This window comes from Excalfactoria chinensis, chromosome 1, assembly GCF_039878825.1.
Source record: "Excalfactoria chinensis isolate bCotChi1 chromosome 1, bCotChi1.hap2, whole genome shotgun sequence".
NCBI lineage: Eukaryota > Metazoa > Chordata > Aves > Galliformes > Phasianidae > Excalfactoria > Excalfactoria chinensis.
The window spans coordinates 169,327,906-169,351,632 of NC_092825.1; the positions used below are offsets into that span (position 1 = coordinate 169,327,906).

The 23,727-nt window shown below is 41.9% G+C and overlaps 1 protein-coding gene across 1 annotated transcript in view; it reads left to right on the forward strand.

Moving 5' to 3' along the window:
- Positions 1-817: 817 nt before the first annotated feature.
- GUCY1A2 (guanylate cyclase 1 soluble subunit alpha 2) overlaps positions 818-23,727 on the forward strand; it is a 129,590-nt gene continuing 106,680 nt past the window's right edge. Inside the window, exons 1-3 of the mRNA XM_072326656.1 lie at positions 818-1,325; positions 10,562-10,623; positions 13,526-13,647. Coding sequence (XP_072182757.1) covers positions 1,053-1,325; positions 10,562-10,623; positions 13,526-13,647 — 457 coding nt within the window. The 5' untranslated portion in view covers positions 818-1,052. The remainder of the gene's footprint in view (positions 1,326-10,561; positions 10,624-13,525; positions 13,648-23,727) is intronic.

Consider the following 23,727-nt stretch of genomic DNA (forward strand, 5'->3'; position numbering starts at 1 on the left):
AAGGAAAAAAAATCTTAAAACCTTTGCTTTTAAAGGAAGCTTCTTTTAACAGAAGATGAATTAATGGCAAGTTGTCTTTCTTGATGGTTGGATGAAGCACAACCACTGAGGGCATGTTTCCTTGTAGTCTTTCTGCAGTACATGGGTCTGCCCTGCTGCCATGGTACTTCCTTCACCCCAGCTGCGTGGGCAGGGAGGGCTGGGAAAAGAGAGCCCTAACAAACACTCCCTTATGGATGTCATCCTACATCTAAACTCCTCTGCTTTGTTTCCCGCAGCCCTCTCCTTTTACCTTTAGCTGGATTGTAACAGCAGGGAACGAGTTTAGTAACTCTTTTGGACGTGACCCACAGTGTCAGAGCCGAAAAGAACTTTTTCCTCTGAAAACTGATGGCAGCCCTTCAGCCTTCTCCGATTTTTAACATCACCCCTAAGGTTTAGTTTAGCTGCGCCGTTCAGTGAAGTCCTCCGGCGGCGGGCACCCACGGCCGCCTTCCCCGGCAGCCCAGGCTCAGGGAGCTGTCCAGCACCGCCGCGGGATCGGAGGCGGCGCGGCCGGGCATGGCCGGGGCCGCGCGGGGACACCCTCATAATGCGGGGACATCCCCATAGCGCGGGGAGGAGAGAGCGGCGCGGAGCAGCGCCGGGGAGAGGGGCAGTGAGGGGGCTGCTGCCGGGCCGCGGCGTGCGAGAGGCGGCGAGAGGGGAGGGGAGAGGAGGGAGGAGGAGGAGGAGGAGGAAAGGGCTCCAAACAACACGTGATTCCCGCGGAGCAGCGAGGGAGCCGGGGGAGGGGAGAGCGAGGGAGGGCGGCCGAGGCAGAGGAGGGCAGCCGCCGCCGCCGCCGCTTTAAAGCCTCCCGGCGAGGCGGCGCCGCGCAGCACCCGCGGCTCGGAGCGGCGCGGCGAAGCGCGGAGCCGAGAGCGGCCCCGGAGCGCATTCACCGCCGCCCCCCGCCGAGGGGCTCCGCGGCCATGCGAGGCGGCCGCCCCCGCGGCCCCGCGGCCCCGCGCTGCCCGCCGCTGCGCTGAACCCCGCCGGTCCGCGGCACCATGTCCCGCCGCAAGATCTCCTCCGAGTCCTTCAGCTCGCTGGGCTCCGACTGCCCGGAGACCAGCCCCGAGGAGGAGGGCGAGTGTCCCCTGTCCCGCCTCTGCTGGAACGGCAGCCGCAGCCCTCCCGGCCCCGCCGAGCCACCGCTCGCCGCCGCAGCCGCCGCCGCCGCCGCCGCCGCGGCCAGCGCCGGGGCTCGCCGCGCTCCGCGCCGTCGGCGGGTCAACCTGGACTCGCTGGGCGAGAGCATCCGCCGCCTGACGGCCCCCGCGGTGAGTGCTCCGCGCCCGCCCGGCCTCCTCACGCGCGGTTCCCGACGGCTGTTCCCCGGGGCCGGCTCTGGAGTCCGAGCCCCGGCGCGATGTGCAGAGCTCCCCGGCCCGGCCCGCTCGGGCGGCGGGATGCGGCACAGGGCTCGGCAGCCGCGGAGGAAGGCGCACGCTGCCCCGCTCCGCACTCCAGCCGAGTTCTCGGCATTAGAATCTGGAGTCACAAAGTGCTTATTGCCAGCTGGTCCTAGCAGCAATTCTGTATGAAAAGTTACACACGTCTGTATATGCATAGCATGCTCGTTCTTTACCGCAGAGATGTGAACTTCTTGCGTTGGCAGGGTTTTCGTAGGGTTTTTCCTTGGTGAACAAGGTGAAAAGAAAGTTTGTGTGTTCTGCTCAGAAATACTGCAGCAACAGATTTCCCTGAGCCTCTCTGATGCACCCACATTCCTGAGAGAGCAGTCTGAAGGTACTTTGGGGTCTGTGATCAATAGTTTTGTCTCCAGATGCACCTGTAGCTGAGAGGCAGCAAAGCAGTGCGTATGCCACAAAGAACAGGATTGGTGCTGAACGTGTGAGGCGTGCGGGCACTGCTGTGGGTGACTGCAATCAGCAGCTCCGGAGCTGTGCTGGCTGCGTATGCAATAGGAGCCCATTCTCCAGAGCTGTGTTACAGTGCTGTCTCTGTGACCATCACTACATTTCCCTCATGAAGTTCCAGATGTAAGGGAACGCTTGTTGCTTGCTGAGACACCTTAATGTGCTCAGGTGTGGAACGTAGACTGCAACAAGTAGCCTAATCCGCACGGCAGTCACATCTGCTGAATTTGGTGGCATTGCAGTGTCTTTTTGTCTTTTTCTTATTCGGCTTTGGTGATGACTTCTGAATCTCATCACCATCTGCTGTCGGTGTGCTTTGCTTTTCATTCCTCTTTTCTGTTTCCTTGCTAGAACAGGCTGGATCCGAGCAGCCAGGCTGCCTAATGGGGGAAGTTAGCGGTGCGTGACCGAGCCGGCAGCCGTCCGCTTCCAGCCAAGACTTCTCTTGCCCATTGATTTTTTATCTCCCCACTGGGAACCCAGGCTTGTCACGCTGAAATTAATAGATGGTATCTCAGGTGACTTGCCTTGTTTTAGTACCAAAAAACGAAGCTATTTAATTTGTTAATGATGCAGGGGTATAATTAGAGCATGTGTTACCCGAAATATTGGAAATATTCTGAAGTAGCTCAGTGCAGTATTTTTAGATAACCTTACTGTTTGTATTATCCCTTTGGCTGATACCTCCTGAAGCAATAAAAGACGGTTACGGCTTTACAGCTTTCACTCATTGTTGAGCATGTTTGAAAAAATAAACAGATTCTGTGAACTGAAAGATGAGAAAACTTGAGTCAGTCTCAGAGTCCTCCTTCCTTCCTGCTCCTGGGGAAACTGCAGCTAAGAGCACAAAAATTTCATCCCACCCCACCTCCACGTCCCAAGAAACAGTTTCCATTTGTTTCCTTTTGAGATAATTATCCTCAATCCTTACTGCTGTAACGATCTTTATTTTCATCAACTTCAATATGTGATTCATTTTATATAGAATATTCCCAAACTCCTTTTATTATCTTGGCACGTAACTACCGTTTCATTCTACCTTATGCATTTTGGCATCAGTCATTGGCATTCACGTTGGAAAAGTCACATTGGTGTCATCCTGGTATGAGAAAGGAATCGGTTTCTCATCTTTTCGTTCTTGACTCCAACACATCACTCTTCAGGTGCCTCATTGTTTTAGTGCCTTCTTTAATCTTTTAAAGAGTCTTTTCTGTGATGCTGAATATATGCATTCTTGCAACAAGTCCAGTTGCCATCTGTCTGACGCTCGGAATCTGATTGTTTTCTCACATCTGTTGATCTAAATCAGGAATAACTTCAGATAGAAGTTAAAAAATGACACTGGCCATACAATTAGTGTCAAATGAGAGAGTCATTCCCATTATTTTTAAAATTTAAAGGCAAATTGGAAGGGTGCATTTACAACTGTTCTTTCTGAGCTCTAATACTTTGATGCAGATGGAGGTATGTCTTCATTCTGTAAATCCATACAGATCTTTGTTAAGTGTGGAAGCACTGATGTACGTAGAATGTGTGTGAATATATATAATATAGATCTTGCCAGCAGAGGCTCAGCGTGTGCATTTTAGCCTTTACGTGGCAGCAATCTGTTCCCATCCCAGTGCTGAACACTTTCAAAGTTGAAGGACGCTACAGGTTCCTGATGCCAATACTTAGTGTTGTCCTTTCCTTTGGTAACAGCTGGGATTGGGATGCTGAGTCAAAATTTCTCACTGTATCTCCATGTTCTGTGTGTGTCTGATGCTGCAAAGATGTGTGCAGAGAGCTCAGGGGTGACGTTGTTTCAATCCAGCAGGAGCAGGGGCTGCCGAGCGCTGCTCTGGGATGTGCAGAGCCTTGATGTGAGCTGCAGAAAGGAGCCTCCAGGCTGAAGGAGCTGCACAGTAGCAGGGAGCAGAGCGGCAGGGAGCTGTGAGAGCAGGCTGGCCCTTAGAAGTGGTAGTGCAAAAGAGTGCATGAAAATATGGGCATCTCCTGCTCAGTGCATTCATGAGCAATGGGCACAGCTGTACTGTTGGTGGAAACTGCATTGTGTATCACTTGCAGTGCTGCTCTCAAATTTAGCTGTGGCGTGACTGCGCAAATACTGCTTTTTGAAAAACAGTGGGGGGAAAAAGTTAAAAAGTGAAGCTCTACACTGCAGATTGTAACCCAGCCCCTCTGCTTGCTCTGGGAGGACAGCTTCCAGCACCATCCAACACGTCTTATTCCAGCTTTTCTCTCAAATGTGTCTTTGGAGATTTTCCTGCAGTGGTTAATGCTAGAGGATGGAGGGGCCTGACTTTCAGTCACCACAGGGTGATTTTACATTCCTGGTGATTCTTAAAGGTTTCCTGACATACTTGGATGTCTGAAGGAAAGACACTGACCATTTTGAATTGCTTCTCCAAATCCTCTCTATTTTAACAGCCAGAGATGAGAGCACGGAGAGGTTCTCCCTCTAACATAGCAGCTGTATAACTTGTTGGAAAGTTTATGGAGGTGAGGAGGGAGAACAGAGCTGCCCATGCATCCTACAAGGGTGTTGTTGAGCAGGGTGCAGCCAACGCGAGCACACTGCAGCCCGCATCCCACCAGCCCCTGGTGTGCACAGAGAGTTGCAGCCAGAGGGTCGCAGCCCAAAGGGTCAGGGTGACCATGCCTGGCACCTGGGTGTGCAGGGGGTATTTTCTGGGACCAAATACAAATGCTTGGTGCAGTACATATCACAGGATGTGTCCAAATGCATGTCACAAGCAGACTGAACGATAGTTTTCTTTTAATTCCAGCTTTATTGTTGTGTTCTATTTTAAAGGATGAATTTTACACCCCCAGAGACATAAATTTGGAGTGATTATAACTAGCGATGATGATGCTATAAGCTGTAAATTATCAACATCAATTTTTCTGCCTGTAAGGGCTCTGCTGTGTGGGAATGGTGGATGCAGTTTTATTCTTCAAAAATGCCATTTATTTTCTCACTAAACTCCAGTTCCTTGCAGCAATTTTCACATTTGCTCCAGTTCCATCTTGACTTGTATCCAATCCCAGGCTGAAAATAGAATCAAAACCAGAAAAAAAAAAATAAAAAAGCAAATATAATAATTTGTCACTGGTTTGAAAACTCAAATACTCTGCTCCCATCTCAGGGGCACAGATTACCCTGAAGGAGCTGGGAGCGCCTGGGCACGCGTTCAGAGGAGACTGTGTACCCCCGAAGCGCTGTGCTGATCCTTCTGGAAAGAGAATTACAGCATGACACAGCATTAGGCTGACTTACATTTCTGGTCCATTTTATTTTCTGAATGGCCCATGCAACAAATCTCTTGAACTATAAACATTATTAAGTGGGAATTGCTTCTGGTATACTTCTCTCTTCGTGCAGAATTATTCCCGCTATCCCTTAAAGGCTCAAATGAAGGCACATTAAACTTGTGAGGAAGCTGCTACTGGCTGCTGCCAAATAGCTTGAATTTAAGAATTGTTTTTTTTTTTTTTTTTTCTTTTTTTTTTTTGAATACAGTCTTATTCCTGACAATGGGGAAAAAAAAAAGAACCTGAAGACCGTCCCTTAAGTTATTGTGTGGGCTGTTAATGGCGTCACTGCTGAAACTGAATTGTTGAATTGAACTGGTAGCAAAGAATCTCAGGCCAGGGAATTTCAGCCTTGGCAAATGAAATACTTTGAAAAACAATTTAGCTGTGCCCGAAGGACTTCAACTTTTACTGACCCCAGCAATGTTTTGTTTGGGGTGAACTTGAGCATTTCACATCTAGTACTTAGACCCAACCCCAGTGACAGTTGCTTTCTTAATGTTTGTGCAGTCCCAGACTGAAATCTCAATTTTTCAGTGCTTGGAAAAAGCATTTCTTTGAAAACACTCATTCTTTGAAGGCATTTTTGCTGCCTGGAATCAGAGACCACATCAATATATGCCTCTAAATTGCACTGTGCAGTCAGAGCTACATAAAACTGAGTGTGGATGTCCTTCATTCACAGCTGCTTGAACAGAGAGGTACCACTTTACAGTAGTTCATTGTAGCCCTGGTGAAACTTGGAAAGTCAGCAGATAACCCATCTTTTCTTTTCCTCCTTGTGCTAATGTTAAGAGCTATATGTTATGCTATAGTTCTATCTCATATCCAAGTTTTTTCTAGATCTGTCTGCTTGCAAATTCTAAGTTTCAAAATGAAGACAAAAAAAATCTGTGTTTCAGTCGTAGGGCTCAAAGCATGCCTGCAGCTCGGTATGTGAAATTAGGCCCAATGATGCTGAGAACATTGCACTTGTCCTATCCCAGCAGAAATTCTTTGAGGAGGACTGCCGTGTAAAGCTTCTCATTTCCCACCTACCATAGCACCAATGATTTTCTGCATTAGGTACTAGTTGCTTTCAAAGGTGAACAGGTAGCATTAGGGGTAGATTATCTATTTTGCCCTCACGTACTGAATGTCTTCAGTACGGAACAGATCTTCTATCCATCTGAGACATGGCTGAAATTCAACAGATGAACCAAATGATCCCAGCCGCTATTAAAATGGATAGCACCCTCAGATATTTATCCTTCACTGTCAAGGAGTTAGACTGGATGATCTAATAGGCAATTTCCATCCATAATGTCTGTGATGCTTCTAGTTGAAAGGCAGCTGGGGATACGGGAATTATAATTTCTAATTATTAGTTAGCTCTGTTTTATTTCTTCAGAGTTTTTGTACTGTTATTGCCATGGTATAGTATGGGGTAAAATACTTGATCTCAGTGTAATTTATTAAATTGTTTTCTCCGATGTGAACAAATATTTGTCTATGAAGAGGACCCCAGCTTGCATGAACTGAGGAGCAGAATGCTCTCAGCGTTAGATGCTTACTAATACTGAGCCCTGGTGAAGCACCTTCACCTCCTCATGTCTGGGTAATGGTGTGCTGTTGTCGGGCAGCTTGCTTTGCATCCAGCTGTCAGCCTTCCCACTCTGGTTCTCCACACACTCCCCTCCTGGGGAGTCTGCGTCTTCCCCTCTTGGTAGCAGATCAGAAGCTGGTTGTGGTGGTCTGCAAGCAGTTGGTGCTCTTACATAAAACAGAATTCTGGAGGTAGGAAGCTGATTTTCACAGTTACAGAGAAGAAAACCGAGTGCATCCTAAAGGTTCAGAAGCTAGAGAATAAAACAAATATATTTTTTTCCAAATTATCATAAGCACCATTAAAGATGGATTTTTTGAATTTTCAAATGGTTCATTGTGTTATGGCTCTGCATCTCTGTTCTTTGATTTTGGCATACACCCTTTGGCCTACATCCCATTATGAAGGGGATAGAGAGGGACCCAGGTCCCGCTAGGGAGCCTTCCTCCTTTCCGCATCATCAGAAAATTGTCAGATGCGAAAGGAGCCTTCCTTTCCTTTCTCAGTTCTGTATTGCCTAGTTGAAGCAATTTCAGTACTTATCTTCACAAGCTGGCATTTGGGTAACTTTGATAAATGTTTGTCCTCAACTGGAGACTTGTTCCTTTGTTTACTGCCTCTTTAACGTCAATACTGTTGTGACCAGAAGAATAGGGAAAGAACAGATTTCCACCACTTTCATGATCTCAGGTTAAATATTATAGAAAAAAAAAAATCAACAGAAATCAAATTATTTTTCCATTCATTTCCTTCCAGGTTGTCCAGGTACAAATGTGCTTAGAGATTTGTAAACACCTAAGCACAGAAACTTCACTAGAATTGTTCTTAAAATACAGAAAAATAAGTGGCTTTCATTAACGACAGTTCAGAGGTAAAACCCTCAATTAAAACCTTACACATCTGCTGAGTTAGTGATTGAAGACTACAAATTTGAAACACTTTAAGCTATCAGCATGCAAGTGCTGATTTGTCTGAGGTCGCAGTAGCTCATCCCTCCTGTGTGCAGAAGTGTCATGCCTCCAGGTGGGACACACAGCTCCCCAGCACAAGGAGTCTGAAGGAGCCCCTTGACCTGACAGAGTTCCTTGAAGAAATTCGGGTAGAAGTGAAGTGGTTTCTAGCTGAGATTATTATGCTTTTCAGTGCTTTGGCTTTCGTGTTTAAAATTTTTAGCACTCAAGTTTTTAAGAGCAAGACTGTTGAAGCACTTCTGAGGCTCAGCTAGGAGCCACTTAGCTTTTACCAAGAAAGTCTTTGAAGCCTCGTTAGGATTAAGGAGAAGTTGTGTCTAGCTGCTCTTTTGGCTTCTAGCTGCTCTTTTGGCTTCTAGCTGCTCTTTTGGCTTGGATGTGCCCATTCCCTACAGTCCATTTCTTCTCTACTTCTAGCTGGGCAAGTAGTGGCCTGCTCTGGTTTCAGTGCTGAATTATAAGGTAAAAAAGCTGCAGAAGATGGTGAGCAGGTATAGCTGTTGTGGAGGATGAACAAATTGTTCACAGAGGCTTTGCAGAGCCAAGAACCTGAGCCCTGTGGATAGACAACTTAGAGACAACATCAAGGGGCAAGGGTGGAAAATCCTGAGATGGGGGAGGCTGGAGTTCTGTTACTCCTGGCAACAAACCAGAGAACCCTTTTCCTCATACACAGACTACAGTTCAGCAGTTACAGAGCAGGGATAGTACTCTGGGGGGAGTTGGGAGAGGTGACTTACCTTGTGGCGAGGCATCAGAGCCAACTGAGCCTCCACTGTTAAAGGCTCTAAGGAAAGGAGGGTAGTAGTTATCAGAAACTGTCTCCTGAGGAGAAATTTCTCTGCCAAGCTTCCTTGCTGCCTCAGGAGGCATGCTGCTTGCCAGGAGCTCAGACATGATGTTGCATGTGGGCTGCCAAGGCTCGTCTGGCGTTGGGACGGTGAACCCTGCTGCTCATCCATGTGGGCATTAATGATACAAGGGGAGCCCTTGAGAATATCACAACTACTTGGCTTTAAGGTCAAGGGCAAAAGATGTGAGGCCAAGCTGGGCTGTGTTTGATCCTGCTGATAAGTGGGAAAGACTCAGGTTAGAGTCAATAAATCTTGTGAAGCAGCCTCTGTGGCTGGTGTTGCTGGAAGGGCTTTGGTCTCTGTGGAGCAGGGTCTGCTGAGCAAGAATGGAATTCATCTGACAAGGTGGGATGAGGATGCCTTGACAACAGGATTTGTCATCTTGTGAGGAGTGCTTTAAATTATGCTTATTGGGGAAGGGGTTTCATTCTCTGGAAAGAAGGCTGGGGGACAGTGAAAAGTATCTTACATCACAGGAAATAGCTCTTGCAGAAAGTAGAAGGACTTATCTGATACAAATATTAGAAAAAAGCCAAAACACCTCTTTCAAGGTTTACATCTTTTCCATCTTATTTTTGTAAGTGTATGCATTTTTACATATTTGAATTCCAATGGGCAGACAAAGTCCTACAATTTGGCATTAAAATAGAAATTTGTACACTTGCACAAACCTGGTATAACCTTTTTCATTAGTGCTCCTTCTGGCACCTCCTGCCAACTCACAGGCAACTGTAGAAAGAAAGGTCAGGTCTTGAACTGATGACTCTGTACAGCAGTTGGCAAAATATGAGACTTTCAAAGACGGCGGTGGATTGAATGAAATCTCAAGTGGTGTTTATTCAAGAATAAAGTAGCTCAAATTATTGGTCTGTTTGGCTGTTACTTTCTAAAACAATTATATGTCATTTCTAAAAGGTGAGGAAATACTAAATATATCTAAAATTTGAGTGTCCAGTGCTGCTTACCAAAATATCCCTTTGCCTTTGGTACAGAATGAAGGATACTTAAGGAATACTTAAATTCAAATTGGGTACCTTTGTCTGCTTGTCACCAGGACAAAACATACAGGAGAAAAACGTCAGATTTGGTACATGCTGGTAATTTTGGAAGAATGATATTTTGTCATAAATTACTTGGAAAATTCTCAGGAGAATGACGAGGATTTTACATTTTCTTAAATATCCAAAGATTTCTCAGTTATTATTTCAAAATAATAGGAACAGCAGCAGTACCAGTAGTAGAAGTGTTTTGTTTGGTCGACACTATGGTAGTATTAATAATGAAAATAAACACAGTTAAGCATATACGTTGTTTGTTTGGTGAAAACCTGCTAAAATAAAACAGCATCAAAATACTTGAAGCATGTAATGATTTTCTTTTGATGAACCTGAGCTTCTGGATGATTTAAAAGATAATGGGAGAATTATGGCTTGCCAGGAAAGTAAGCCAAAATAAATTATGTCTTTATAATATCCTTCAATGTAAAATACTCTGGGGAGCATAGAAAGTTTAAAGACCCAATGCCTTTTCCTGGACATATGTTCATCAGAAAATTATAGCATTTACTTGCAGACTATTTTTAATTAATTATTTTAAAGTAATGAGATAATTGGCAGATGATAGTTGGTGAGAGCTAATAGTGAAGTGGTTACTTTGTTATGGACAAATAGTTTTGTAAGCAGTATAAATTTTACATCTCATTGTTAAAATAATTATTTTTTAATGAAAGAACTAAGATACAAATAATTAATAATATTTCCTATCTGTGGCTATGATAGACACCTGGCAGGTAGATGGCGAGGAGGAGTAAAGCTGGGGAATTAAACAGTGCTTTGGAAGATATGTTAATTAAACTGTGCTACACTTTCCCTAACCTTATGGTTTTATTTATGTATTTTTATTCTTCCATAGCCTCAGACTATTCGGCAAACTCTTCAAAGGACACTGCAGCATTTTGAGCATCAAGTTATTGGGTAAGTGTTAATTTGAGGTAGTGAAAGGTGCGTGGTAGTGCTTTCCTTTCTGCTTTCAAAGTCACAGCCTGGGCTGACAAGCTTTTTAATTTTCCTTACAAACTGTTAGGGAAGCTCTGGAGTTGCAGCACATACAATATTAGTGATAAACTGCTACCCAGTCCTTTTTCTGTGCAATCCCATCACATCACGCCTGTTCCATTAACAGTGATATTTCTTGTCTGAGGAGAATAGGGAATCTTTTATATAAAAGTGTAAGATCTACTCCAGTTTGCTTCTCATAGAGCCAGATGAGATTTCTGGAAAAATTATTGTTCTGCGAGCTGAGATACCAGTCTTGCAAAATCATACATCATTTTTTTGCTGCATACTTGTGTGGTTATATACCTGCTTTTTTATGTGGGTAGAAGCAGGGCAAGGCAGAAAATCACCTCCTAAGAATTTATTAAGGAAATTAACCTTTCCTTTACCTACACAAGTGTTTTGTTTCTTTGCAGACAGCTCACATTTCTAATAGAATACAACGGATGCATGTCTGTAGCCATTAAATGGCAGTGCCATGTGACAAATGGGGAATGCTGTCCTCTGAATTCAATTACAAAGATGTAAGGGAAGTTTTTTTCCCAAGTTGCATTTAGGGTATTTTAAGGATTTATGACACTGTTTTGAAGCTTAGTGCACCAGAGGAAATTGTCCTTTGCCTGTTTCTCAATGTTTGGTTAAAATTCAAAGGGGTCCCCTAGCTTGATAGGTGAATTTACAATGTTAGCACACCTGGATAGCACCTGGGTGCAAGAGAAGGGAGCTAATCTTGGCAGGTAATTATGATGCCCACCATGGGACAGAGAAAGGGAGAATCCTTCTGACTGCTAATGTTTTCAGTTGAGAAAAAAAAATTGCGTGTCAGGAGACTTCAGTGGAGACAGCGCCTTGTGGAAAGCATGTGTGCAAAAACAATGCTGCCTATAATTTATGGCCACATGTGGTTTAGATATTCTTATTTCAATGGACAGAGTTAAAGAACAGGACATTCTGGAAACCTGTAATTCCTGTGATTTATGATGCACTTTGATTCAAGCTTTTGAACATTTGTATAGGTTTAAGTAAATCACGGTGAATGTAGAATCTGTCTGTAGGAGATGTCCTATATTTGTGCTACCCTGTGGTCCTTACTGCTAATATGCACTGTGGTGGGCTGCCTTCTGCCAAGCTCAACCTCACTCCTTTGTCCCTACCTCCTTTCCTTCCTTCCTCCGAGCCGTGGAGGGCAGTGGGCAATGGGAGCTGAGCTCAGTCATAACAGTCCCTCTTCTTCCTCTGCACACCATTGCTGTGCTCTAACATGATCACTCCATGGCATATCCCTGCTCCAAAGTGGAGTCCTCCACCAGCTGCAGGGGAATGTCTGATCCTGTGCCCGTACCACCTCTTCCCAACCTCCATTGCTGCTGCTGCTGCTGCTGCAGTTCTTTCTCACACTCTTTTTCCCCATTCCTCACATCACCAGGTATTTTTTTGCCCTTTATTAAACATGCTTTCCCAGAGGTATCACCAGCACGGCTGTTGCACTCAAGCCATGCTCAGCATGGGACAGCCCCAGCCTTTCCTCACAGAACCCCATGCAGTCCCACAGCCAGGACCTTTGTAATGATGCCCCAAACACCATACATGTTCATCAAATCTCCTGTCCTGCTCAAGAGCAGAGGTGAGGAATGGCCATGGTGCCATTCCAGGAAGCCTGTGGTGCAACCTTCAGAGGGCTGGCCTCCTGCTTGGTTGTGGCTTTGGGCTGTGACTTTGAGCTCAGGCACTGGGACAGGATGTGGGCTGCTGCTGAAGCAGGATAAGGGCTGCAGTCCTTTGGCATGGCCTGGTGTCACCAGGGACCTGGTGAATGGTCACTGTAGAGTGTACTGCCAGCCTTTGCTTTGCTCCACATGGAAGACCACTTTGCTGTTGGGCAGCTCTGAATCCATCCTAGCCTTTTCCACAGGTGCTGGCAAACCAGGTGATGGGCTTTTCAGGACGTGATCAGATGAGAAGTCTAGTCCTTAGTGCTTTTCATCATTTATGAAGTATAAACAAAGTATGAAAGCACAGCAAAACTGTTAATAAAATACTCATTTAAAAAAATCTTCTCTCTGAGCACTGAGCTAAATCAATTACATATTTTGCCAAGAGCATTGTCACTCTGCTGTAATATTTTCTTCACTTGTATTAGCTCTTCTGTCCTCATTACCACCTGCATCAAGCTTTGTTTTAAATGCAGTTTGAGCTTCTGTTCTGTTTCTGTTGAATTAAGGAAAAACAATGCGGCAAAACGAAATCAAACAGAATAATTTAGGTGTCAGTTCTTTCCTGTTGGCCTGAGCACAGCTCTGTACATTTCAGCAGTGGTGGGATTCTTTTTAATTTTTCTTCAGCAGGCTATAACACAAATTTAATCTCTTCAGAAGATCCACAGAGAAAGCTAGGTTTTCTTCTTGCAGTGCTAATGTAGTGTGACATAGAAGATTTATTCTTCTTATTAGTTACTCTCCATTGTCTCATAAACACCTTGCTCGGAGTTTGCTGTACAACTTTGTTAGAACACTGCAGCAGGAATGACATATGACAGATATGCCTGATACCCTGCCTTCATGCCTGAGCCCTTTGGAAACACCTTTCTCACATATTTCTTCTCACTGGAGATAATATTCCAGATTCTAGTATAATGCCACATGCTAACAGTGCAGTGTCATCTGTATGGGAATATATATGAAAGGGATTGATGGGAAGATGGAAGAGATGGGGATGCTAGACACATCATTTATTACCATTTCTGAAAGTTATTTATCTTACGTTTGTATAAAGAAATGATATATATATATTTATTTATATATATATTACTTTTTTACTCTAGTTACAGGGATGCAGAGAAGAACTTTCACAATATATCAAACAGATGCACCTACACAGACTGCTCTGGCAATGAAGAAACTGAAGATGTCTCAGGAATTCTCCAGTGTACAGCTAATGTACTTGGTATGTATTTTTTTAAGGGAATTTGTTTACTTCATTCAAGAAGTTTGTTGCCCATCTTATCACCAACAAAGAACCAAGGTATTCTTGTTCCAACAAAGGAAATTCAGGAAGTAAGTAGCTACATAAGTAGCTGATATATCATGTCCTTTTCTACACGTTTTGTGCCTTCAAGGCAATCTGGACTGATTTTTCAGTGGAGGTGCACTGTGTTATAGAGGGTTGATGTCAGGGAATGTTGAATGTGGAACTTTCAAAGGCTTTTAGTCAAAGTAAATTTGCATCTATGCATGCATGAGTCTTGGAATTATCTCAATTAGTGTTGTAGGATTCCTGCAGAACAACAGATGTTCTCAGAATCTACAGGTGCAGTGGATAGAGGGCTGGAGAAACAGTGCAGCATGTACCATCTACCACCAGTATTGCCCACAAAGCCATATTCCTTCCTGTCAGTAGAAAAAAAAAGTATAACAAGTGCAGAACCTGATGCTGAGAATGTGATTTTTGATTTGGGGCTGTTTTAACTATTTCACTTCTATGAAAATTCCTGTCTTCCTTGTTTAATGTAAACTTTACGGATCAAGTTTAATCCTTAGGCTATACTTCTTCTACTGTTTAAAATCTCTTTGCTTTTCCTTTGGAGATGTCAGTAAGCTGCTGAAATTAGGGTGGAAAGTGCAAAAGATGTAACTTTGGCTCAATGGAAGTTTCCTTTGACCTGGTAATATACAAGATAAACCTGAAGACGTTTTATGGCATTATGCAGCTAGAATCTTCAACAGGACACACAGGACTGAGATCTGTCCTTAAATGATAATTCACAGAATCGAAGAATCAGGGAATGGTTTGCCTTAGAAGGGACCTTTAAGATCATCTGATAAGTTAACTAATGACATGATGTACTTTCTGTCACAGGAGAATGATGTAAGGCCATAATCTACTCATGTTGCAGTGTGGACCACTGTATCCTGACAAAAATATTCCTTCTCGAGGTTATCTGGTTTGTTGTTAAACAGAGGTAGTGCATTCTGTGAGACAGCTTTTGTGTTCTTGTTGAGAGATGAATGTTTTCTCAGTGATCAAAGTGTTTTTCCTTTGTCAAGTGCCTTATTCTGTAAGATGCCAAGCACCTTCAGGGAGGTTCTGAGTGCCTTTAGCTGCTGTTCAAAGCTGTGGGAAGAGGCTGTGCTTGGCATCTTCCATGTCTGGACCACTAAGAGAACACACTAAAGTGTAAATATGTCCAGAATTAATTACAGCATATTTTTGTTTGCATCTTTAAATGATTGATTACTACCTCTCAGAAAGAAATGCTGTGAATTGTAAGGCAGGACAAAAACAAAGTAATGACTTTTTATGTAATAACATGTACATATTAATACTGTTAATAACTCCCTGACAAATTAGATTTTTCAGTACTCAGTTCACCATGAAGCAATATATGTGTTCTAAAAATAGTTACAAATACTTTTTGGCTTCAGAGTGCTTTTTAATCAATATGTTAGTCCCGATCTCTTCACATGGCTGAGCGGTGATGTATAGCTGGCTTTTTGGTTGTATCCTTACAGTCTGTATGTTGGGGGCAGTTCAGCTCATTGAGATCACAACGTGTAAGCAGCATCAGGATGTTACTGTCTTTGGGAATTAGTAAAATGGGTTTTGTTGGAAATAAATTTGCTGAGATTCACTCTTGGAAAACCACTTCTTTTAAAGATAAAATCTGAGTTCATAGCAAAAAATAAAATAAATAAATAATCCATATGAGCAAAGCATTAACAGTGAGCATTAAAACCAGTTTTTCATTGTAATTGTTGGCTCCTTTGGAGCTGACATAATTAATTCTCACATACAGTTATTTTTTCTGGTTGAATAAAGGTCAGTGAGAGAATTTTCTGTGTAAGGAGTACATTACTACTGAGATGGGTATCTGGAGCAATCGGCGTTGCTGAGACAGGAGATGAGAATGGATCTAACTGCGGTGGAGGCTAGAGAAACTGTTGAACCAAATCCAGCACTCAGATTATTTATGAGTGGTAGCAAGGATTCACTATCTAGGGCTGCAGGGAAGCGTATTCCTACAGATGCTTGGCAGCAACATCCTAATCTCTTACATTAGATAATGCCAACACAAATCACCTCTCCTGACCCTGTAACTGCCTCTAAAATAGTTATTTGGCATTTCTTATTCATCAGAAGACAGTGAATGCTGAGGTCATTAGTAAGCCTAGAAGACTGTGAGCAGATGCTTTGCACCGTGGTCCCGGTGCTCACACCGCTCACAGCACAGTACTGACTACATGCTGCACTCCCAGCTCAATGCATGTGATTTATCATGTATGAACACTGGAATTTTCCTCCTGTCATGTCATGACAAAAGTATGATACCATCCTTCTGCAGTGGAAGGGCCTGGTTCTCCTCATCTTCTTGGTAAGTTATTCCTGCTACAAGTCTAGACATCAATGGAGGTCTTCCTGCTTTAATCTGCTGTAATTAAGGGAGCCATGTCCATCATGCTCAAATGCTATGAACCGTGTTTGATACCAGATCAGCGGTACAGCTTTCCCTTGTGGTGACAGCTTCTATGACTGGAATATTTAATTTAGCTTAGTGTTCTTTTCATAATAGTGCCGACAGCTTATGATGGGCTCTGCTTTCTTTAATTGATGCATGCATACTTTTCACAGTGTCCTTCATAAGCATATCATCCAAGGGAAAAATACATAAGAGTAGGCTGGAAACAGGGCAAAAATAAAAATCCTAGCCTCAAAGAGAGCAATAAAATTTCTAGATAGAAATAAAATGTTTCAGCTAATAAACTGGTATGTTTTTTCCTGTTGACCTTGATAATGCCTTTAGCTCACTAGTTAGACTGTTCAGAGCAAATTTGCACTGTTAGACTGAACTTATTTCAGAAATAATAACAAGATTTGTATGATCAAGCACATTATATAGATTTATACTGCATTTCCTTCCATATTTTATTCAGTTATTTATCTTGTGCAACCCAATTGTTTTTAATCTCTTCTAAAAATTTGGCTTCTAAAACTTTAAAGCCCAAGCCTTATTTTTCCTTAAAGAATGCACCATTGACATCAATGACAGCTAAGTTAGCTCCACGTATGGACTTAAATTCATTGTAAAAAGTTTTCCTGTTAGATATTTTAAAGTAATGAAGCTCACCTTCTTCATCTCACTTCTGCTCGTGGTGTGAGGACTTTGCACCTCTGTCATTTCTAAGTGAATAACTTTTTGTCATTTTCCATGTGAAGGATGATATGCCATGGAGACAAGAATTCTTGGATCTTCTGGTGATACTGCATGTGGAATCCCACATTATAGCCCTGTCCCATCAGGAAGATTGCATACTTAGATTCAACCTCCCTGAGATGCTGAGGAGGAGGTGGAATTCACTGTTGGTGTGGGAATTCAGAGTTCTTTCTCTTGGTGAAATTTGTTTGTCACCACCAAAGAAGATATGAGCCCTAGGCTGCTTTATACTGAGCAAACAATTTCTAGATATAACCGGCAGGGCTGTTCCCTCATTTAGTGCAAAGGACACAGTTCCATAAAAGTCTTTTGTTCTCTGTACATTTCTCAAAATGGAAGGTCTGTGTTTCCCTTCTGAAACTAAGAAAATCTCGACATTTTTTTTTTTTTTTTTTTTGTTAAAAAGGAATAAATTTGAGATCTTTCTGGTAACTGTTTAACAGTAGTGGCACATTGTTGCTGAGAACTACTGCATTTGAGAAGATAGGAAATACATTGAAAGGAAGACATCAGGACAGATCTCAGCCAACGATGAGATTAGATCAAGTGATGTAAGTGGAAAGATGGACAAAGGCTTGGCACACTGACTGCTGAGCAGATGCCTGAAAATTGTCAGTGCTTATATATTTAAAGCATATAAATTAGTTTCACTTTCCATTTCCTTTGAGCTAACAACTGCAGATAGTCATTAGGATGCAACTAATTTAGGATACACAGCTTGATTTATAATTAAAGTTGTTGGTTTACAAATGGTGTAAAAGGAAATGTTACATGGCCCAGAGGACTGGAGAGACTAATGGATTTTAGTAATACTTGGAACTGCATCCTCGAGGGGGTTGAAGTCTATTACACATAAGGCTTCTTTTATTTAGCAAATATTACACTGCAACACAAAAGTAATCTAAACAAAACCCACATAATTAATGTGATTTCAAAACTGAGATGAATATGTCTAAGTTTGAAAAGGACAAATTTTGAATACCAAATGGTCTTAGACTTTCTGCTGTTCTCAAACTAGAACTCTATTGTTGGAAAGCAGATGTACTATCAGTAGATTATGAGCAGCTTGAAGTCATGATGTACATAACCATCTTGTAGAAGTCTATTTATAAAGCAGAAGACGTTTTGGGCATGATTCATTGACTAACTGTAGGAGTTTGTCATTATTTTAGGTGCTGTGGAGTATCTAGTATGGCCTATGTTAAACCTTCAAAAATATGTAGGTCTTCCATTAAGTCCTTTATCCTGGCATATTTAACTATCTATTTAGTCCTTTTGTAGATGTCTTGGATGCCTAATGAAGTTCCAAGTAGGATTATATTTTTGTGTTTATAACATTAGATTTATATATTTAATCATCTGAATTGAGCCTTTTATGCATGTGAGGAACTATGAGAGATGATTTTGCATTTCATGGGAAATATTTTTAGATTTCATTACCATTTCATTCTTTCCAAGAAATGAAGTTCTCCTCTATGTGTGGATTTAAAGCCATAGACTTAATGCAAAAGCAATTTTAAAACTGTCTTTACTGCTGTTTGATCTCTAGAGTTAACATGAAACAAACTGTATCTGCCTTATTCTTAGGAAGCATCAATTCACTGACTGTAGTTCTTTAATAAAATCTGTGCAAACAGATGTATTGAGGTTTCCAAGATGCGATGGGGAGAACGCAATGAACGATTGCTGTGCTTTAGGCAGTTTGGTTTTGCCCACAGCTGTTACTGAAAGTACTATATAAAGGAAAAGAGCCTCTTCTTTATAGCTGAATAGTGCTTTCTGTGTCAGTATTTTGGTGCAGAATCTGTTAAGTGTAACCTGAGCACAGATGATCGAGTCCCCACTGAATGCAGAAGCTTAATGCACCCTCCTCAAGTAAATGGAGGAATGTAGGAGGGGGATCTTCTGTGCAATGTTACTCTGGGAGTGAATAAGTTTCCCACTCTACGTGACATTTGCTCCATATAACAAGGAGAGAAGAAAGTGCTAGTAGTTTTTTGGCTGCTTAATCCAACATCTCTATTGCAGCGGGGAAAACATGATTACTGCTTACACTTGAAGTCCGTGTAGGGTAACACTGAAAATTTACAGTGATAGAATATCAGTTGGGCTGGACAGGGTCATGTTAATATTCAGAGGTCACGAGTCAGACAGGTTAATAGTGTTGGCTTGTACAGCTTGCTAGCAAAGAAAACACCATGTGTTTTTGCTTCTTGCAAACGTCCAAAATGTGAGTTGCTTTTTAAGGTGCCATTCTGAATTTATTACAATTTCTTTTTACACAATATTTCAAACCATTGTTGGTCAGGAGAAAACTTCAACAGCAAGGAAAAAAAAACCAAACATTTAAAATTCAGTAAAACAAGTACTATGGTGAACAAGCATGAGGAATACTTTTAAACAATAACTCTCATTTTTATATTGTGAAATGTAAGTTATAGGAATCCTGTACACGATGCTGTACGGGAAGTATAGTGCAAATTTTACAGTTGTGTCAGAGTCATACGTAAAGGCATAAGATGATGTTATTGTGTTTGTATAAAGGCTGTAAAATGATAATATGAAAAATACTGCCTGAGTTTCCAGGATGATATAAATTCATTATGATAATCAAGTAAGATCAAAGTCTTTTTACAGTAATTAGATACTGGTACTAGGCTCACTTACAAGCCAAATCATGAATCTAATGTACCTTCAGCATTAGCCTGTGCACATAAAATTCTTTCTTTTATTGAGAAATAAATGTCACTTTTCCTACTATTTTAAAATTATACTTTGGAATCTGGAACTGCCACCTGGCTTTGTGTTCAAAAGACTGTTCAGGACATGATTATATTCAAGCCAAAAATCTGCTAATACAAAAACATTCAAGAGTTGTTTTTTTTTGTTTTTGTTTTTGTTTTTTGTTTTTGTTTTTCTTTAACTGAACTGACAGAATCATAGAATCACAGAATGGTTGAGGTTGAAAGGGACCTCTAGAGATCATCTTCCCAGCCCAGCCCTCCTGCTCAAACAGAGAAACTGAGCTCATCAGTCATTGTCATGTCCAGAGAGGTTTTAAACATCTCCAGGGAAGGAGACACAACATCTCTGGCCAACTTGTTCTGCTCTGTCACCCTTACAGTAAAGAACTTTTTTCCTGGTATTCAGACAGAACTTTCTTTGTTTCAGTTTGTGCCCATCACCTTTCATCCTATCAGTGGGCACCACAGAGAAGAGTCTCGCCTCACCTCCATCCTCCTGACATCTTTCTTTCAAACACACATTGATTAGATCTCCCCCGTGCCTTATCTACTCCAGACTAAACAAGCTGTCCTCATATGCGTGATGCTCCAGTTCTACAATCATTGTAATAGCTCTTTGCTCGACTTGCTTCAGGAGCTCTTTGTCTCTCTTGTACTGTGGTATTTGGAATTGGTTGCAGTACCCCAGGTGTGGCCTAATCAGAACCTTCCTTGACCTGCTGGCAATATGCTTCCTAATGTGTCTCAGGATACCACTGGACCTCTTGGTCACAAGGGCACATTTCTGGTTCATTGTCCTTGCTGTCCACCAGGACCCACAGGTTCTTCTCCACAGAGCTGTTTTCCATCAGGTCAGCAGCCAGCCAGATCATAGCTGTTGGAACTCTGCCATTCAGCCAATTCTCAGTACACTTCACTGTCCACTCATCTAGCATGCACTTCCTGAGCTCGTCTGTAGTAATGTTATGGCAGACAGAGTCAAAATCCCTGCTGAAGTCCAGGTTGGTAACATCCACTGCTCTTCCTACATCTGTCCAGCCAGTTGTCTCACTGTAGAAGGCAATCAGGTTGGTTATGCATGATTTCCCTCTAGTGAATACATGCTGACTGTTCCTGATCACTTAGTGTTCCACATACTTAGAGATAGCCTCCCGAATGAGCTGTGCTGTCACCTTTCCAGGAATGGAGGTGAAGCTGACTGGCCTGTAGTTCCCTGCATCCCTCTCTTTGCTCTTTTTGAAGACTGGGGTGACATTTGCTTTCTTATAGTCCTCAGGCACCAAGCCATGGTTGGGAGTGTTTTCTTTTTGTTGCTGATGTACTGGAAGAGGCCCTTCTCATTGCCCTTGACATCTGTAGCCAGATTTAATTCCAAATGAGCCCTGGCCTTCCTCATCACATTTCTGCATGCAGGATGTTTGTTTTAGGAGGTTGTTTGTGTTTATTTAATTTTCTCAGTATTTCATCATGTCTATTATTAGAGATAAAATTCCTGACTAAAACAGAACAGCAGTTTGGTCTAGCTTGAGTGTACACGTTTTTCTATTCTGAGTTAATTTGATTTTCTGCTGGTACTATGTGTAACTCAATTCAGAGCTAGAATGTTTTTAAAAGTAGTGGCACATCCTGGAGTCAGATCATTGACTTGAATATCATTGGATAACTCATGTTGCTTGGAGTTAATATGTTATGTCCAGACTGAACAGACAATGGGACCATTCTAAGACAGTCAACATAATCTTAGGCCAAATACTAAGATAAAGCTCCTTTCAATAATTGTAAGATGAGACTTACCTACGTAGCAGTAGAGTATGGGGTATTGGGTTATCAGTCCTACAACCCTGGTTTTGGTCAGTGGTGCTAGTGCAAATTACTGTTTTAACTGTAATGTCATAGTGTACTTGAAAGACAGCTTCTTCACCTCTGCTGCTGCTATGGAATGTTGCATAGTTGTGTTCCCATACTATTACCGTTTCTGCAGTCTTACAGCCTTAGATGCTTTTACTAAAGACTTGTGAGTGCTCACTTCTACACTCACACTTCTTCTGAAGAAGCTACTCACAGTTCACTCTACAGGAAAATAAGATTTAGAAGTATGTATGTTTGTTTGTGTATACAAATGAGTATGACAATATCATAAATTCTTATTAATATCCAGTGCTGACATTGGATATGGGTTAGAATTTAATTATTTTGTGGTTTCACTGAAAATTTTTATGGAAAATATTGCATTACTTTTTTATGTTGATGTAGTAATAAAGAGTCGTTAATTGGCATGCTGTACTCTGAATTGCGATATTATCAGGCATTTTGTACCAGAGGTACTTTCTCTTGGCTTAGCTGATGATCTGACCATTTGTGGGCACAAAAGATCCTGGGAATATTACTGTAATAACCTAGTTCAGTGACCAAAGTTCATTATGAGTAAAGGCCTTCAGATGAACTTTCCCAAAGTATTATTATTGCTTTGTCATGTTGTCCTGTTTACATATGTAATCTTATGAATTTTATTCTGCTATCGATCATGTTGAAGGTCCAAATAAAACTTTCATTGCAGATTGTTTGCAAAGGCATGGAATACTCTAATTCCCTGTAAATATTGATCATTGTATCTTTGCCTATGTGCACGAGCCCTGCCTTGAGATGATTGAAGATTACTGTTATCATATGACAGACGAGTGACTTCTGTCCTGTTAAACCTCTTAGGCATGAAAGTCTCTCACCACACTATTCTGCCAAATTGTAAAGCCTACCAGTAATCTAAACAAAGAGTAAGAAGTTTGGTGATGCACTGGGATCTTATCAATGTTATAAAGCATGCTGAATACATATTAAAATAAAGGGCCTATTGCGCCCTGAGGAATGAGATAGTTGCTCTTCATTTCTGTTAGAACTCAGGATCAATTTTAAGGTGTTTGACTGGTTCACTAGAATTTAATAAATTCAATACACTGGGGGAACTGTGTAATTTATTTCTTGCAGGATATTTGTAATTCGCTTACAGTTTATTTATACTTCTTCTATCACAGCTTAGTAAAATACAAATATAGCTGATGAATTTTGTAACTATGCTAAGTGATATAGGGTTAGTGTCAGATAAGACTTAACAGAGCATATTCTAACTAAAATAAGAAGGAAAAAAAATGTTTAATAACCATCTCAAAAATATGTTTGTTTTTTTTCTAGTTTAAATGAGAAATAAAAATGGTAGCTTTTGATAAACATTTATATTCAGAGACATTTATTACAGATATCTTCTTACTCCTGTGCAATACCAGCCTTATCACTTCTGTAAATCTAAACCTTTTGTATTGCTTTGATGGAGACTTGAAGTGACATTTAGAGATATAAGAGACCTGTCTCAACTAATAGCTGTTCAGAAAGTTGTAAGGGGCATGCAGTTTTTGGAAGACAGATGAATGTAGAAGCCCAAAATTGTGAGGCTTTGCTCTCCTATTTGGGCAACAAAAAAGAAATATTGTTTTCTTTCTTTCTTTTTATTTTCTTTCAGTGCCATCATCTATAATGAGAAAAGTATTTTGTCTGTTGAAAAACAGCAACAATAACAACAACAAAAACCCAGCTACTAAAGTGTATGGCTTTGCACTGCTTATTGAAAGCCAATGGTCTCACTTCGCACTTTTCATTGAAATCCAAAATCTGCATCCCAATAACTCATTATTCAAGGCGATAAGAGCTAGATCCTTCGAGAAACAGCAAACAAGAGGGGCTATAAAAGCAGAAACCTCTCCTGTGTCTGTGTCAGCAATGGCTGGTATACACCCTTGGCTGGATGTATTTGCAAAACAGACTACATGTGACTTACAGTTAGGGAAGGTGAAAAATTAGGGAAATTATAGTGTGTTTCGGCTTCCAGCAGGGAAGAGGAGACAAAGCAAGCATAAACCTCACACTTAGCTGGCTAGGATGGGAAGCTGAAAGCATGAAGGATTGAAATGGCAGGCAAAAATGACTACTAGAATGAAGCAGTGTGTTTCAGGCATCTGAGGGTACCATTCAGGCATTCCTAGCTTCCATAGAAAACAGCGGTTCCATGGGTAGTGAAAAAAA